Genomic DNA, 18,946 nt, shown 5'->3' with positions numbered 1-18,946 from the left:
CACTCAAGATTCTGTGGAACAATTTTAGGTAGTTCCCTCAGAAGGAACACAACTATTGCAGCACAGATATACCTTTTGCTGGTTTTGGTTGACCAAACCTAGCCCAAGAGCACAAAGGGCCCAGGGGAAGCTAATGGAAATATTCCCTCTGTCTTCTGTGGTCACTGTGTTAGGCTCTGTGTGCTTTTACTGTTTCATGATTACCTACTAGTCAATGATACTGGTCAAAAATACTGGTATTTTAGTCTCATTCCCCAAAATTAGGACACTCAGTCCTTCTCCCATTTAGTATTTTGGTCCAGAGTGCTCTAGGAAAAAAGAATGAATTATCATCCTACCTTTAGGGATGCATAGAACAGTAGGACAAGACAGAAAAGCCTGCACTGGCAATATTTCAGCTGTACTTGCATGGTGGATAAAGAGAGTCCTTTTATTTTTGCGTATGTTCATAAGAGGCCAGAAAAAACAATGCAATCTTTGGCATTACAGTGTAAGTCCTTCAGCAAGTGTTCTAGATATGCCCAGATGGGTATGTGGACTTGCTTTAAAATTAGATACACTGATCTTTTCATGATTCTGTTTAAGGTCAGAATAAATTTCTTTTTCATTGTTTTTAAACAACGGAAGAACATTTTCATTTATCTCTTCACTGCACTGACTTCCTCTAAGACCATTATTGAATAAACAAAAAAAATTACCTTGTATTCCTTCAGTTCCTGCTCAGTAAGCTCAAGAAGTTTCAACTATCAGGATCCCATTTTTCATCTAGGAACCCACACATCCAGAGAATTGTTGGTCTCTGTCTCTTCTTTTTTTTCATTTTCATGGGATCTGGAGAAATGGCTTTTCTCAGAATATTACACCAGCAGCCCTATCTTGTTTGTCTTAATCACCAAAGAAGTTTATCTCTGCCTCAGTTGCTTGAGTAATAACTGATTATTTTCCTGAGTGAGGTGAAGGGGATCACATCCTACAATATTGTCATACCCCTTTTCTTTGGTTGCCATGCAGCGCTCGTGACAGCTCCCTGGTGTAGATGGTCAAAGTTCCAGCTGATTTTAGAGAGAGCAGTGTTTCATCCAAGGTTGTACAGTGAAATGCACATCCAGGTGTCAGGCACTGTGGGCATTCACTACTCCACAGTTTGAAATAACTCTTTCTATACTTTGCACTCTGTAAACTTCAGCCTGATCAAAGGCAGCTTTGGCCCTAAGGCCCTGAACCCACTTACTCATGTCTCTCTAGATCTCACTTCTCTTGGCCTTGCTTCTCTTGTATTTAAGTTCTTGGTGTTGTAGTCAGGATTGCATTGCATTTTTTCTGTCAGGTCCGATGTCTGGGCAGAAAGCTGATCTGGGACTGGTGAAGGAAGGATTTGGCACGTCTTTCTGTAAAGCACTGGGGTATCCGGAGGGTTTTTGATGGAAAATGAAATTCTGTTCAATGGCATTCTGGGGTAGCAGATAAAACATAATTTGGTCTTGGGATACCTACAGTATAGAAGAACCTAAAAAAAACTGTGAGCATTTCAATGATAGAAAAAGTATAATATTTTAACAGAAATTGTTCTTGTACTGTCATGAACAGCCTCATTAGTTTTTCTTTGATAATTAGCTGTAACTGTTTAAAAATTGTTAGCTGTATTGAAACAAAGACTTTTGAAAGAGAATCAGCATGAATACTTATTGTTAGTGAATTAATTCAGAAAAGCCTTGATTAAGCAATATACACCTAATTTCACAAAAAAATGCTGAATTTTTTCCCTGAAGATTAACTGTGAATTCCATTAATATGAAGAAAGTTATGTCTGAATATCAATTAGGGCTTTGAGAAAGTATACTCTTGTGCTGTGTTAGTCTGAGTCACATACGCAGAGGACCCAAAAAGAGTGGAGTTAATGGCTTCAGCTTGTCTTTGTGTAGGTAGGACCTATGTTAAGGCTCAGGAGTGTCTGTGATCCCCAGTTACCTCTGGCAGGTCACTTTGTGCTTGACATCTGGAGCACAGAAGGAGCAGTAGCTGAAAAGCTCCTGCCGAAGGCAGCTGCACCAATAGGTTGATTTTTCTCAGGTCTTGCCCATTTTGTGGTCACTTGTGCCGCAGATGCTACAGAATTAGTACAGTGCCTTTGTGTGGCCAGCACATGTTCCTCCAAAGCCTCAGGGAGTCAGCAAGCACGGCAGCATGGGAGGATGAGGATGGGCTAGCCCCAAAAGCAGGAAGGCACCTGCCCAGCTGCACACCAAGCTCCCCTAGATGAGAGATTCTGTGACTCTGTGCAGCACTGTCACTGCTGGAGCCTCCACCACTGCCATGAACACTCAACCACTGCCATGACCCCCCCATGAAAGCAGCCAGGCAGTCTGTGGTGCACCACCAGAACCCCAGGACACGTCCCATATGGCACCACCCCTGCTGGCTGTCCCTTGCTCTCCTTGCACCCTGGCATCAAGTTGGCTGTGTCTCTGGGTGCCCTTTGTGAGGCTTTCTCACAACCAGTGTGCATGAGAAGGGCAACAAAGTGAGGACTTTCATGGGTTAATTGCTCAGCTGTCTGTGTTTCACAGCAAAGGCTAGGGTTATTGTGTCTGAGTCTCTTACCCAGGTAAAATAACACTCAAACATTTCTTCCAAAGCAACCCTTGGCTGCCTAATGAATCAGGATATTCAAAAGACATAGCTTCAATTTTATTATAAAAACAAAATAATATAAAATTGTGAAAAGGATATGATACAAAAATGTGTAAGACAGATTTGCAATTAATTCTCCTTTTTCTTCCCTGGAATTCAAACATACCTCTTAGAACAAATGGGCTGAGGCTTGGGACAGTAATAAATCTTTGATTTTAATATAATTTTGAAAGAATCACACATCTCTAAAAGATTAGGGAAATATAACTTTATTTTAATGCGAGTAGTATTTTACTGGACCCTGGCAGGGTATAAGAGAAATTATCATTTTCTCATTAGTCTAACTGCCAGCTAGCTCTTCTTACTTTCCTTTTCTTCACAATGGAGGGTGTCTCAGATAAAATGCTACTTAATCAAATTAAGAGGGAGTAGATTTCTAAAGAATGAGTTTCAGAAGGAATCAGGCCAGAAACTTAGCATGTTCAACACTTCAAATGCTTTTTCAAGTTCCAGGCTTCAGTGGTATTTAATTGTTTTCTTGGGTCAGGTCGTAATAGTTTGGCTTTCAGATTAAAGCAGGGAAAATTTTTATGAGACAAAAAGGTGCCATCAAATGGATTTATGAAAATATAGACAAGTTGTTGAACTTCTTGTCAAAATAATTTCTTTCAAGAAATTCAGCGCTGTCAGTGCATTCATTTTGTAATTAAATGTTTTGACAATTCAGGTTGAAACAATCATTTGTTTGAAAATTCCTTTTTGCTATACAGTTGTGAAGTGTGAAATCAAAACCACATCTGACTTGATTCTTTTCTAATCAATTGTTCAAAATAACTGAGTTTCATGCCAAACTGAAATAATTCCTTTTTGAGCTGTCAGAACTGCTGATGAACGCAAAAAAAGGAAGGAGCTGGAATAAAAGCAGTTTGTGTACAGAACTCAAAATCTGTGGGCTACAAATAGAAGATCCTTCATGGATAGTCTATTATAAGTTTGGTTATTCAATTGTCATCTGCAGTTGTGTTAACTGCTGTGAACGCAGAGTAACTATACAGTCCATTTTAGTATGTATATTGAAAACAATACTTAATTACTTCAACCAGGACACATTCATCTTCTAGAAAGAACTGTCTAGTTGTTAGTCACTTGTGACTAATCCTTCATTTTTGTATGATGCTCACTGTAAAAACTCCCACAGGGACCACCTGTTGCGTCAGGCTCTGTACAAATCAGGATTGTGAGATATCACAGCCTGGTCCAGATCTGCTGGCTGCTTTGTTGCAATGGGATCCCACTGCAGTGTCCAGCATGTTACAAAAGACTGGAGTAGGAACTAGATCCAGACCATTCAGAAACCCTCTCCAGAGGCAGACCCTTCCTTCCCTCCTTTTCCTCAACACAAACCTCTCTTTGTGATAGGCTCCTGGTAATGATCTACCACAAAGTTCTCGGCCCAAAGCTTTAGAAGGCACGACAGCATTTGGGCCTCAGGACAGCAACTGAACACAAGCTGAATTCCAGGGTGGAGGAGATGCATTCTTGTAGGGCAACTCAAATGTGAGAGTCTCAATGTCGATCTCCAAGGATTGGTAACCATCCTGGTTTGGTAACACCAAATCTTGGAAGAGATATGGCAATAGTGCTCTGTACTTATGCTGCTGCAGAAAAACCTCGGGCTAGACACAGATGCACAGGTCTCAGACTGTCTATGTCAGATATGACAGATCTGCCATACCAGAATCCTACCCATCCTTGCTTGTTTGTCCCCCAGGTATGTTTTTTAGGGACAGCATGATAGTAAAATACAGAGATGAAGGTGTATCACACACCCTCCTGTCTCCTCAAGGGTAGAACAACTGTGTAGACCTCTGGTAAACATCATGAGGCTTAGAGCAGTTCCCCTCAGACTGATCTCACCTCCCATGTTCAAGTCCTTCATGGAGACTCAAGGTCTCACTTCTCACTTTCAAGTCCGTTAAGGAGAGCAGGTTCCATTTGCACTTACTCAGAGTGATATGATTCTGGCAAAAAAGACAACTTTCTCGCATGAAGAAGCACATCTGTTTGAAATGGTTCCTAACCCTTCTTTGGGAAACAGGTCAGCTAGGGAAAACCTTGTCTGCTCTCTGGTGGGACATTGAGGTGAGAGCATGGGGAACGAGGCATTAAGGGGAAGAGGTATATCCACAGTTAACAGTCCTTTTCTCAAGCTGAGTTCCTGAAGAGAAAGACAGCAAAATTAATGAGAATAGAGCTTTGCTTTGCTCTTTCACAGATCTGTGATTCAGAGGGTGTAATGTGAAAATGTGTGATTTTCTTCTGAAGGGACAGCTATGGCATATGTGATATACATGAAAACCACTAGAATCTTGCAACAACCTCTGAAAGCTCATCCATCTCCATTTACCAATTTTCTCCCTTCTTCTGCCCCATATAGCATAATCAGATTGCCAAGTGTCTAAGGGGAGGTGCCAAATACATTGAAATAAGTACTTCCATAGGGAAAGAGTTTGTGTTTTTAAAGCATTTCAAGAGATTGCTTTATTCCTTTTTTTTCCTTAAGTAATATCAATTCAGTAATGAACATGAAGTGGAATTAGCTGAGATAAATGTGATACAGACCAAAAAAAAAAAAAAAAATTGAACAGAAAATTGGACAGAAGGGCTTCTGAAACTAGCCATACAGAAATGAAGAAAGTCATGTAACCAAGAGCAACATACTGCAGATTTTTGTTCTAATTGTTAAAAAATGTTCCCTCCCACTCTTGGAACTTCCAGTCCAAGTTTAAGCCTGAAGCAAATTTTTACAGTAAAGTTATAAATCCATAAAACCAGAGGTTTATAATGGAAACACTGGCACAATTCTAACTAAAGTGTTGTGCCATGGGGTGCCTCTATAATAAAAAAAGAGTCTCTGAGCTTGTATGCCAGCCAGAAATCTAGCAACACCCAAAAAAAATGGACAGAAGTAGAAGAGACATCAGCAATACCATTTCTGAGATAAAGAAAGCACACAAAGTCCTATGGAGTAAAGGGTTACAAACAAACAATTTGTCACAGCTTTGAATAAATACAGAATGGGAACCACACTTTGAGAAAATGATGGGTTATTAAGGTATGGAATTTAATATCATTGTCAATCTATAAAACTTTTACAACCTAGTCTTATTTGCACAGAGATTACATCCCCAAAGCTCAGTGCCAAAGACACATGTTAATAAGCTCACAACTTTTAATTAAGCAATATGTATAAGTAGATTCCCATTAAGCCGTGATTTGTGGGCTAGTTCATTACAGTGGGTTCCAGCCACCAGACACATATTCAATACAAATCAAGCAGCCTGCATATTATCCAGCTTAATGTGAGCCTACTTGGGATATTTTATCACCAGTTCAGATTGGTGGTTCAGAGAACTATATTTTTTTCTAAGACTTGGGGCAGCGACCAGAACCTTATAATGACCCCATGTTGTTTTCTTAATGAAACTATCCATCTGAATTGTTTAGTTGCAACTGGTAATTAATCACACAGTTAATCATAGTTCTGTTATATACAACATGTATATGACATTCAGCCAGAACACATTTTCTCTCATTTAAATTAAATGTGTAAACTAAGGCACAAAAGAAGGAAATATGGATACTAACGAATGCAACAATAAAAAAAATTCACACATTTTACTCCAAAGAGAGTGATGACATTTTCCAGGTCTTGGAATAGCTCTCTTTTGAGTTCCTGAATTATGCTAAAATTTCTGCCCCCAGTTTGTGACATGGTGTCAAGTGGAATTTTTTCAATCAGCTTTACTCATGACAGTGTGGCATGCCATTTCACATTTTTCTTGCTTAGACGGATTTCCCATTGATTACATCAGCAGTGAGGATTGTACAGCAATTTGATGCAACAGTCTTAAAAATAAGATGGATATCCTGCAATATTTAACACTTTTTTATTTTTTGCAGGAGTTATTAGTTCATGGATCATTGGATGATCATCTAGGAGAAATTATTACAGTCAGATATTTGGAAAATAATACTTTATCATAGCATTTTCTTTTGGTATTCCTTCCATAACAATAAGTGGATGAATTAACTTTGCTACACATTTACAGTTATCAAGAGTGACAATTGTTTTTAACAGCCCTTTGAGTAAGGATTCTACCGTATTTCACTGTAAGGAAATATGCATTTTATTTACCGACTGACCTTTTCTCTGTAACCTCTCTTTAGCCCTCATAAAACATACACAAAATATTTAGGGTTGATTTTTTTTTTGGTTTATATTTTCTATATTGCTACTGAAATATTCTCTAAACGACCAATCTTAGATAACGTAATGATACTACCAAGAGCTTTCCAGTATTTATTTAGAAAGCAGAATTTGCCATTGAGCTCCAGGTTCATCTTATTCAGTATCTTTCTAACACCAGCAGCTTAGCCATGAGGTTTTATGAAACCAGGGAGGCAATAAGACCCAGTAGAGGAGACTCCAGGATGAAAGAGAAAAGAGTGAGCTCCTGAGAAGATGTGAACTACAAATCAAGAAGACAAGGAGAAGAGAAAGATCATAATTAGCCATAGCTCTAAATGTAACAAGAAGAATTTTTCAATCAATATGGTAAGCTGCTTGTAGCCAATTAAAAGACTGTAAAGTAGGGACAATGCCATATGTAGATTAGGCTAGTCTCGTAAAAAGAGCCTTGAAGCAGTGTTGCATAGTTCATGAATTGATTTTCCTCAAAGGCCGGAGAAAAAGGAGCTGCAATAACCCAGTCCTATAGTAACAAAAGTGGTACCTCAGAAAACACATTTCAGTGGCAAATGAGTCAGAGGAGTTTTACACATCCTTTTTATACCAAACTTTTGCCTCACCTAACCATCTTTCCTAAGATGATGCTTGTGCAAAACTATAATGGAGGGGATTTGGGGGTTGGGGTTTTTTTGATTACACTATTTCTGAATAAACTAAAGCAATGCAGACCTGGGAGAACCTGTGCCGCTGCTTTCAGCTTTAATTCACCCCTGAATCCTAGCACTTTGCCTTTGCCAACTCTATGGGATATTGCAGCATATGGAGGAGTGAGGAAACTACTACATTTGCCAGAAGCTAAAGTGTTAAAAACAGTCTCCTGCAGAGGAAGCGTGGAGTCAAGGAAAACACCCAGACATATAGCTGTTGAGACAGGAGCAACATTACAGCCATTAAAATCAAATGTCAAAGAAGGAACAATGCCTATTAGCTTTTAGAAACCAAAAATGAACAGTTCAGCTTTATCAAACAAATGGGTTGCACTATCCAATTACTAACTTCTGATAAGCACCATGTCAATTTTGAAATTGTACTGCTGAGTCCATGGAGAAGAAAAAATAAATCTGAGTTATCCACATAACAAGGATAAAAGGAAGCCAAACTGCTACAATCCTGACCTAATTACCCAGGCAAATCACTCCCCTTTCTGGAACCTTGTAGAGCCGGTAGAAACACTGCAGTATTAGCTGACAAAGCTCTGACCTTGCATGAAGCCCCTTTTCTCTCCTCTTCATGTCCCATCTGATCAGAAGCCTTGAGAACTCCTCTGACTGGGTCCCTCACCCAAAGCAGTACCTATCGCAGCATCTTTGTATTGCATCCTACCCAGGAGCATAAAATCTGGGACTGCGTATGGCTCTGTTGAGTGGGCTTTGGAAGTCTGCAGCCTGCAGAGTGGATGCGACTCCTTATCCAGCACACAGAATTTTGCACGGCTTCACAGAGCAGCTGGCACAGGTACTAGAGGAAACTACTATCCTATTTGCTTCTTAAGGCTGGTGTCCATTGTGTTCAGGGAACATACAGAGGCTTCCATTCCTTCTTCAGTGTTGTTAAGTCTGAAGCTGGTTGGCAACTCCCATTTTAGTGCTATTTTTTACCCCAAGGTACGTGAGTGGTAAATTAGGCACGGGTTGAGTTTCTCAGCAGTAGAGTATATAATTGAAAGGATAATGAGAATAATAATAAAAAAAGCTCATAAATTACATTTTATGTGATGTAATATGCACACACTTCCTGCTTTCTTTTTAATCTCAGTCTAAAATGAGCATTAAAGTCCATGTTTCATCGTCAGCTGGTGGGCTGTCTGTAAGGACTCCTAACTCAAGGTCTGTCTTATCACTCACAACATTCATAATCAAATAAGAAACACAGGATTTCCAAACAAACCTTTAAACCAGACACACACACAGGGGGCAGAAATCCACTTCAGTCACAGTTGCGTTGGATGAGGGAATGACAGCATCACTCCCACCTGTCCTCACCACCCTTCTCTCAGAGATGACTGCACTCAGAACTGCTGGTAGAGTTGCTTGTGTGAATGCTCTCACACCTGCTTTGGCTAAACGTGGCCCTGTGAAGCTTGAGCAGCTGGAGCAGAAGGTATTTGCTGCTCAATCTGAAATGGGTGAGGGAAAGCTCCCATGGGAGCTTCTCCTGCATGAAAAAGCAGCTGTAGATGATCTCTTCAGGTGGCACAGCTGTGCTCAAAGGAGAGCATGTGTCCACAACAATAGCAAGGATAGAAGAGGAAAGCTAGAAATTAGTAACCTGAATGCAACATCTCTCAATCTGTGCTCACTGTTTTCTTTTGGACCAAGCCATGCCTGTATTGGCTCTTTTGACACCGTTTCTAAAATCCCTCAGGCTGTCAGAGGGGCAGAGACGAGCCTTCACCTTATACATTCAGCCCCAGACTCAGGTAAAATGTTGCATTCCTGAAAAGGTAGATACATGTGCATAAGGCCATTAGTTCATAGCGAAAAGTCAGCATTTAAGTGTTCTTGGTAGGCAAATGTAACATGGTAAGATTTTCAGTGCTTGAAAAAGAGCAGGGGGGAGAAGGGGGAGCAGAGGAGAATAGGGGGCTGCAACCCATTCCTGTCCACCACTTGTTAATGAAAAAAAAATCATGTGTTGAGACAATTAAAAAATTTAGCCTTTTTCCTCTCTAACTTGAAAGATATTATGAAAAAAGTAATGCATGTTGTCTGATAGTTCAGAGACTCTCTAATATATTCACAGATAATATCTGTGGAAAAAAGACAAAAGCCTTTTAACAGTGATTTTTTATTCCAAGATAGAAAATAAAGACTTCAACAGCATCAACAACAGACTAAACTTTTGAAAGGTTTAAAATACAGAGCCCTTGCCACTGAAATCTGTCCTCTCATTCTGTACACATGAGCACACACATACATGCATATTCTTGCACAGATTTTAGACACAATCATAGCTGTCTGCTGCTCCAAATTCACTGTGAATGGTGAATTTCTAAAATTCATCTGAAATAAGAAGACAAAAAAATCCTTTCTTTTTTTTTTCATTTTTATTATTTTATTATGTAAGGACTCCGTGCCTTTGAAGTAGGAGGCCATTATAAATATGTCGTAGTGCAGATGAAGAAGTTTTCCAATTTCATTAACAAGTAGCAAGATCTGTGCATATATCTCCTACACAGAATGTTTTAGAAATATGCCCTATTATGTCTAGTTAAGTCAACCTTGTGTCATTATTTCCTATTAGTGTATATGACAGGATTGGCATACCCAGGAAAGATGCATCAGAACCATTACGTGACAGCCAGGAAAATGAAAAAAGAAATTCTATGTTTCAAAAACTACATTAATTATACTGTCCTCAAATATTTTGAGAAGGAAAGGTTCTATTGGTAAAAAAAAAAAAGGTCTGTTGTTTTAAGGTTTAAGGAAGTACTTTGAATAAAGTTCTAGTAAAACAGAAAAAAAAAGGCCAATTTTGGAGTGTATATTTAAGTAGAAAAAGACAGGGAAATGAGAATGAAAAATCTACTGCATGAAGAGAAGAAAGCATTGCTTAAATGCCTTGTTTTTTAACATATATTTTTTAAAAATGATACATTTTATTTTTCAAAGGAAACTTTTTAAAATAGGTCTATATTTTGCAAAACACTACTTTCAGGTCTAATATCATTATCCTACACTATTAATGGAAAGACTTCTGCTGTATAACGCTACATTGATTTCACCAAAATGTTAAGCACACATTAAGCAAAAGTGGAAAGAGTACCTGTTTTGGGAAGATCACATAATTTCCACAGAACCCCAGAAATGTAGGGCCAGAAGAAAACTCAAAACACCTCCACCCATCATTTGTAGTAAAAACAGATTAACTACATCACTTCCTATATGTTTCTCTTTATTGCTGAGTTGACCTTGACTGGACATCAGTTGCCCACCAAGCTGCTCCATAGCAGGATGGGGGGGAGAAAATAAGATGGAAAAAAAACCCTCATGGGTCAGGATAAAGGTAGTTCAATAAATTGGAAGCAAAGGGAAACAAAAGATTTTATTCCCATCAGCAGGCAATGTCTGGTCACTTCTCAGGAAGCAGAGCTTCAGTACTTGCAGCAGTTGCTCCGGAACACTAATGTCATAAATAATGAATGCCACCCTGTTGTCCTCCTTTCTCTTAGCTGTTAGTGCTGAGCAGGTGCCATATGGTATGGAATACCCTTTTGGTCTGTTTTAGTCAGCTGTCTTGGCTGTGTCCCCTCCCATCTCGCTGCCCATCCCCAGCCTACTGGTGAGGGGGAGAATGTTGGAGAGAGAATGTGAGCGTGTCCCAGCAATGGCCATAACACTGGCATGGCAGCAGCACCTTTCCAGCTGCCAATAAAAAGGACAGCACTGTGAGGACTGCCATGGGAAAATGAACTCCATGTCAGCCAAACTCAATACACTTTACAAAGAAAACAGCTTTCAAACTTAGTCATAAGAGAAACTCAAAACTGAATTCCCCAAAGAATGACACTACATAGAAAATGAAGGTCTCAAAATAGCTTCATGCATAGGCTCATTGATCTTGTAATTTTTATATCTGAAATGTAATTTTCTCTCCTTCTAACATTTGATCTGGATAGTGAAGATGCATCTGTTGTTCAGACTTTGGACCATCTCCTGCATGTGTCATTTCCAAGAATTTTGTTGTGTAGCTCCTGACAAGTGACTCCTGTTTAGGAGGAGGCAGTGGCTTAGGAATGGTTTGAGACTCAGAAATGTTTATGACTTCTCACATCTTCCACGTCTTCAGACAACAGATCTGATTGTCTTCCAACACCCATTGCCATGGAGGAAAAAATGTTGCTACGTGATACAAAGGTAGCCCTCAATGTCAAAACCTCTTGTGCTGTAAATTCTCACATCTCCATTGTCTTTGAGCAGCCAAGAAGTACCTTTGCTGAAGATCAGGCTCCCCATCTTTAGGTTACTGGATAATAATATCCTATCAAGGAGATATAAGAGGGAATCAGAAAAGCTCATCAAAATGTTCGGTGACATGGCAGCAGATTTATGAGAAAAAAAAATGTCATTATAAAGAAGAAAAAAAAAAGGAAAGGTCATATTCATTAGTAAGAAAGGAAGACCTAAAGAAAGTACAGGAAATTATAGATCTACCAGTACTTTGGAGTTTTGTTGTTAAGAGAGAGGGAGGATTTCTTAGCACGTTTATTAAAATGAGGTACTACTTCTCTTTACTTTTACATTTTCAATCTTTTTATTATCATAGCAATACATCTTCTAACTGCTTCCTTAAGCATTACAGTGGATTTATTTAATAAAACTGAGGACTGAGCATCACTGAAAATACTGTTTCCAATGGAATACTCTCATGCTGTGATTGGTGAAGTGCTAAGTAATTTGCATTTAATGCTAGCACATACCACTTAGCACTATATTTAACTAAATGATGAAAATCACTCATTTTTCATCCCCTTGCTTAACTGGTGCTCAGTGTAATCTATCTACTGTACTGTGAGCCTAGCTCCAGATATATTCTAATAGACCCTGCTCTCCAATCTACAACAAGCATTTTAATTTTTAATTCATAGTTATGTCTTTATCCTTTAATAGAACAGAACTACAGATGGGGAGTATGTTTTAGATAATAAGAGCACAGTAGGTACCCAGGGAAACTACACCACTAAAAGGATTCTTTATTTACACTTTTCAGTAATGACTACATATATATAGCTACACAGGAGAAAATTGTTGCAAAGGAACACTGCGTAGACAGGCAATTACTATCCAGCTATAACTGAGCATTATGGATGATGCTGCTGATAAGAGCACCTCAGAAAACAATTTCAAAGCCAATACCATCCACTGCATATTGACCAACAAACATGGGAACTCATAGGATGCAAGTAATCAATATTAATAGGTAAGATGCTACATTTAAAAAAAAAAATTTAGGTAAATTTACCTAATATTTAAACATAGTTTAAATTCAGCTTTCACAAATATGTAATGTACAGAACTGTACATCCTAGATCAAGTGAAAGTAAGTGGAGACATTCCAATATCACTGGAGGAATAAAAGTAGTCAGTGAAGTCCTTCATGCTGAACAAAGTTTCAGTACTAGATCCACATTTGTTAGAAAAATCAACACAGTCCTATCAGAATCAAGCTATGGTGGTTCCACGGTTCCACACATAAAAGTCCTACCAATCAGACTAAATTCCAACATTGTATTACCAACACTGAAGTCAAAATCTCACAGAACCAGACTGGGATATCTTAACTCAGTGGTGAGAAACCCAGGGTATAATATAGCCCAAAGGGATTTTTACCATTATAGTCAGTCATGTTGAAAGGCAAAACTGAGGCCAAGGAGATGCACATTGTAAGATGCTGCCCACAGCATCTTGGTACTGTTACTCAGAAACTGCAATAGGTTACAGGGTGGCTTCTCTTCAGTTAGTTTCTCTTCCAATGTTATGCAGAAAAGTTTAAAGTGTCAACAGACAAAGCAAACATTAAAAGGCTGTTATGAGAGAGAGAAGTTATCCAAGTAATATCTTATGCAATAAAAGCCACAAAAATCACATAAATTCCTGTAGATATTCAGAAGCTTTTTAATACCACTTCTATCTGGGTGTAAGTCATAAAATAATCACACACATGCACATGCACACAAACTGGAAAAAAAAACAACACGAAGTGGAAACCAAACCATGCACACCCAAATTAAAACTGTGCTCAGGAGTGACATTTAAACCTTTAGATTACTACCTAAGGTCATTTAATATTTATTCAGGTGGATGAGAACTATAGATAAAAGTAATACTATTAATCAACAGTGCTCAAGATATTGGGTAAGATCTTACAAAGGCAAATGCATTTGAAAAAGTTTTACCATACCAGTGTGAACAAAGGGACAACAGAAAATCATAACATGCTAGAAAAATGTCACTGATTGCTATGTTAATTGATTACAGAATTCTACATAAATGATTCAAAATAGCAGTAAGGTAAATTTCTTCCCATTTCCAGCTTCATTTTCAGGACAAAAAGGGAAGACTGAATCAGGATGCTGACAGTCTGCCCTGTATTTCTCTCTTTGCCTCTGACTTTGATGGCCTTGAGTGAATGATTTTGCTTTCTTGCCTGTGTTCCCCTTCCCACCTTCCTCTGTTATCTCTCATAGTTCCTGCCTTTGGGACATGGACAGTTTCTGATACATTTGTATGGAGCCAAATAGAATAGGCACTGATTGGTTCTAAATAAAGAGAACTGCCTGGTTCTAACTTTAATACTACTAAGAAAGCACAAACATAACCTCCAGGTTGCTTTAAGCTGCTGTAGCTCACAGGGAAGCAGGTATGGCCACCACGAAAACCTCAGCAAAAACGGTCTCTCGGATCTTGTAAATTTTGCAGCATGTTGGGACTTGGCTACAGAACTGGTAGATGAAGCCATCATTGCTCCTCTTCTGGGCATTCTCACAGTCTTGCAATTACAATAGCATTGTGCTTTGAACAATTACTGAAAACACTGTCAATGTTTTAGTCATGAAACTTAAAAAACAAATCAGTAACATTTTCTCCACCACAGCTAACAGGTACAAGCAAAGCTGAAAAAGCAGAAACAAGTAAACCTGAGAAATCTAGGAATGTCCCACAGCTGGGAAGGGAAAAAAAAGTCATAGGAAATAATTATGTTTGCATGATCCAATCTGTGATCTGATCCCGTGAGTTCACCACACTGCACACTTGTTGAAGCCACAGAGGAGCTACGAAGGGAGTATTCACAGGACAACACTGCATGGGCAGAGATGTGGCCGTCAGAAACGTAAATCCTATCAGGCAGTAGCGATACCATGGATGTGGATCACGATGTAAACAACTCCACGGACCATGTGTTACTGCAGGAACTAGCTCTTGTCAGAGACAATGGGATTTCCTGAAGATTAGAAAAAAAGGATGTATAGAAAGAGATGATGCAAAGACACCAATGACAGTGTATGACCTCCCTCCCCCAACAAAAGGGATATAGGAGCAAGAGCCCATACACTAAATTTACCAGTTTTCCTCAAAAAAAGTGTCTTTTGTGCTCATATGAACTTTCCAAGGTTCCTCTGTTACCAAACAAGATTACTGTGAATTTAAGAGTAACATAAGGTGCTTTTAACTGAAATTTACTTCTTAGAGGGCGTTAGAAAACTGACAGTGATAGGACTCAGCTGAGTGCAGAGATCTTGTGCAGCCAGGTACAACAAGCCTGGATAAAGAACAAGAGGAAATTGATATCTCACAATAACAGTGATGCCTAAGGACACCCAGCGTGTTCTGTAGCGCTCTGTCATCAAAGACCCTGATACTACCTTTGGTCAGGAGCAACTTCACTGAAAACTTGACATAGATGTTCCACTCTGCATATACTTCTCTAGGCACTGTGAGGGGGCCAGTGGCTCTCACTACACAGTAGAAAACACAATAAATGTCTGAGAGATTGGGACTTTTGCACTTAGACCAATATGTCCGGAAACATACCTAAATATATATACAATAACTGATTTAAGCCTGCCCCTAGCATACTTTAAATGCTGGTCCTTGTCTAAGTTAGATCGCTCTGGATTGCATTACTGTGTTGAGATTCTGAATGGAAAGTGTGAGACTGTTTGGGTAAAGGACAGCACTTCAGCCTTCAGGACTTTTGCAACAGCTGACTTTTGCAACTACCCAGGGATGAAGACACATTGGAAAACACAGCTGTGAAATTTCAGCTCTCCCTGATAGCACCCTAGCCTTCCCAAAAGAAACTGTGTTTTAAAATTATTTTCTTTTTTCTATCCCTCCTATCATTTTATATTTAGGTATCAGGATTGTTTTTCAGCCAGGCACAAAAACTGAAAATAATACCTTGCCACCTTGCTGTACTCTTTTTCCTCTCCCTCAGCTCGATACGTGTAGATGTACGCAGCACACTGTCCTTCTCCCTTATGCTCTCCTGGTCTGTGCTCACTTCATTACACAAAAGACTTTCCTCACTAATATCACCAAATGCCTGAAAAACAGAACAGACAAAACCAACATATTATTATGGCAGCGTTCAGTGAAATATCAGAGGGTATACAGATGACTTTGAGTACCCTTCCCCATCCCTCTCTTCTTGCTTTCAAAATATTACAGCTTAGAAGTTTTCATGAGTGTGAAATTTTATTCTGTCGTACTAATAACCCAGCTTTGCAGCAGCTTACAGTTTAGCTTTCATGGTTCAGTTCCACTCCTGGGCTTATAACAATTTTTCTAACAGTTCTGCCAAAATATTATAAAGTAAAACTTACTGTAAATGTATTCACTAACACAGATAGAGCAGTGAGATTAACAATTTAAACACATGTGAAATGTGAATTCCCCTAATTTTTCTCACTCTAAATGCTTTAGTAAAACAGTCAAATGGGGATTTTTACGCCCATTGCTTTTCATAATTTCTTCTTATGATGTTCTTGACACATGGAGAAGATTTGAGTGAATAAAGAATATACACTCAAAGAGGAATCATAGCCATGAGGAGGAGATGATGTTATAGGACTGGAAATTGGTTATAAAGCCAAGGCACTGCATCAGATACCACATCACATGTCAGATCCCCAGCTTGTGTCATGTGGGTGGCATTTTGCACAAGAGTGACCTGACTCCAATTGTTTTCATGTTTTGGAATGCCCATGTAAGAGAAATTTTTCTCAGATGAATTTGAGTAGAAATCAAATTTCAGACGCTGAGAAGTAACTGAGCTCAGCTCTTTCTAGCTGCTGTTACTCAAATGTTAGCATGAAAAAGCAGGTTGATCCAGTAATACACTAATGTTTTAAAGAATTTTGCTATTCTCAATCTAGTTTAGCACAGCTATAATAAATTTTACAAACACAGATATGTGTAAGGGAATAACCTCTAATTTCTATTGTATTTTTTTGTGTATTCTTATTATCTGTCTGTTGAAGCATCTTACAATCTTTATTGTATTTCTGGTTTTGATACACTGTGAAGCTAGCAAGTGCTGTTACCTCAGGAACAGAGGGAAACAGGCAACGTAGCAGATATTCCCCACCTCACATGAAAAGCTGAGACTAAATATTGGAGTGGTCTTGTGTATCCTACCGCCTAGGCAAGTTTCTCTGTACCAGACTATTCTTTCTTCTCACCTAGATACCACTTACACAGAACAGCTGCCACTTTCTTTTTAGTTTTATTCTTTCAAACTAGGAGATAGTCCAGTTTTAGGTTGTCCAAAGCTGTTTCTCTCATGGCATAAACAATCATCAGAGCAGGTCAAAAAGAGATACAACATCATGGCAGGACTTCATAGCAACAGTTTTGCATTATAGGAGATATAAAGGAGGCCTACAGCATCAGTGAGCTAATAGAAACAGAAATATTTTTCCAGTTGCAATAATCTGAGAAAAATTTGTGGAAATATCACCAATGTATACCTGGAGTTGCAACCCTAATTCCCCAGAAGCTGGAAAACTAATTTCATTTTATAGAATCATTTAGGTAGATTTGGAAAAGACCTTTAAGATCATTGGGTGCAGCCATAAGCCTAATACTGCCAAGTCCACCACTAAACCATGTTCTCCAGTGCCACATCCACATGCCCTTTAAATGCCTCCAGGGATGGTGACTCAACCACTTTTCTGGGCAGCCTGTTCCAGTCCTTGAAAACCCTTTCAGGCTGTCAAGAAATTTTTCCTAATATCCAATCCATTTCCTTTTGTCCTGTTGCTTGTTACCTGGCAGAAGAGACCAACCCCCACCTGGCTACAACCTCCTTTCAAGCAGTTGTAAAGAGTGGTAAGATCATCCCTGAGCCTCCTTTTCTCCAGGCTACACAACCCCAGCTCCCGCCTCTACTCTTTGTAAGACTTGTTTCCATGCAAAAGAAAAGAGGATATAGGGGACATTTAAGAGTTCACTGTAAAAGCCTTTCCTTTGGTGCTGGTTAACACATACCAAAAGCTCTTTCAAACCTGATCGTTCACATACCCAGCATGTCTGACTGAAGCAATAGGAACCTTTGCTACAATTAACGCTATTGTTTACTTGTGTACTTTAAATTGAAGCTTGTATAGATATGTAGGATTTTTAAACTTGATCAGACGTTGTGCAGAGTTATGTTCTTAAATTAAAGTCCAAGTTGTTGTTTCTGAGAGTTACTTAATAGCAGTAACCTTATGGTTAATCAACCATGTAGTAAAGTTCACTGTGCATTTACTGCAGTGTAATTATAAAGTGAGCAAAAATATAATTGATGCATTTTGTCAATCTGTGTAGCTGCAAGGTACTTTTTCAAAGGTTATTTTTTTATTCAGATAAAATAAGTTAATGCTGTTTTGGCAATTATCCTTTGACTTCAGAGATCTTACTGCTGATTCAGGTAAAACTGTGTGATAGATGAATAAGGATTATAAGCATTTAAAAGTACAAAATACCTTCTGCAACAATCAGTGGTTCTGCCCTTGCAGCATAAGATCATCATGAAAATCACTGAAAATACAGCAAATCTTGGTGTTTAAAGTGGGTTGAAACTGAAAGATGTATTTTTTAATACAAAATAACATTTTTAAAGTACCCCTTAATTATCATCACTGCTGTTTGTTATACAGTACAACTAGAGAGCTATGGCAGCATTTTCCCCTTGAGCGCTGGCTCAGACTGAATGGGTGTGCTTGAACTTGCTTCCATTCCTTCTGCGAACAACTGACAGAAACAGTTCTAACTCTTCAGGACTCCAAGCAAAAATAAATGAAAATTTCCATGAACATCATGTATTTGAGTATGTGTTGATTAAGTAGATAACCCTTGCTCCTCACCCTACATTCTCTGCAAGTAAAAAAGAAGCAAGTATAATTTAAAATTGAATATTCATATACAGAACAAGGCTATAATGCTGTAGTTCTGGCATTTCCATAATTTTTCGGTTATCTGAAAGCCAGTGAGTCCTGCTGACAAGGTCCAGTAGTGG

The 18,946-nt window shown here is 38.8% G+C and overlaps 1 protein-coding gene across 1 annotated transcript in view; it reads right to left on the bottom strand.

Moving 5' to 3' along the window:
* Window positions 1-843: 843 nt before the first annotated feature.
* Window positions 844-18,946, bottom strand: part of OFCC1 (orofacial cleft 1 candidate 1) — a 173,066-nt gene continuing 154,963 nt past the window's right edge. The window contains exons 20-21 of the mRNA XM_032115778.1: window positions 15,844-15,988; window positions 844-11,923 (exon numbers count right to left, since the gene is read on the bottom strand). Coding sequence (XP_031971669.1) covers window positions 11,901-11,923; window positions 15,844-15,988 — 168 coding nt within the window. The 3' untranslated portion in view covers window positions 844-11,900. The remainder of the gene's footprint in view (window positions 11,924-15,843; window positions 15,989-18,946) is intronic.

The sequence above is a fragment of the Corvus moneduloides genome, chromosome 1 (genome assembly GCF_009650955.1).
Source record: "Corvus moneduloides isolate bCorMon1 chromosome 1, bCorMon1.pri, whole genome shotgun sequence".
Classification (NCBI taxonomy): Eukaryota; Metazoa; Chordata; class Aves; order Passeriformes; family Corvidae; genus Corvus; species Corvus moneduloides.
The sequence above is the reverse complement of the archived record's forward strand: the minus strand, read 5'-3'. Positions and strand labels throughout refer to the sequence as shown.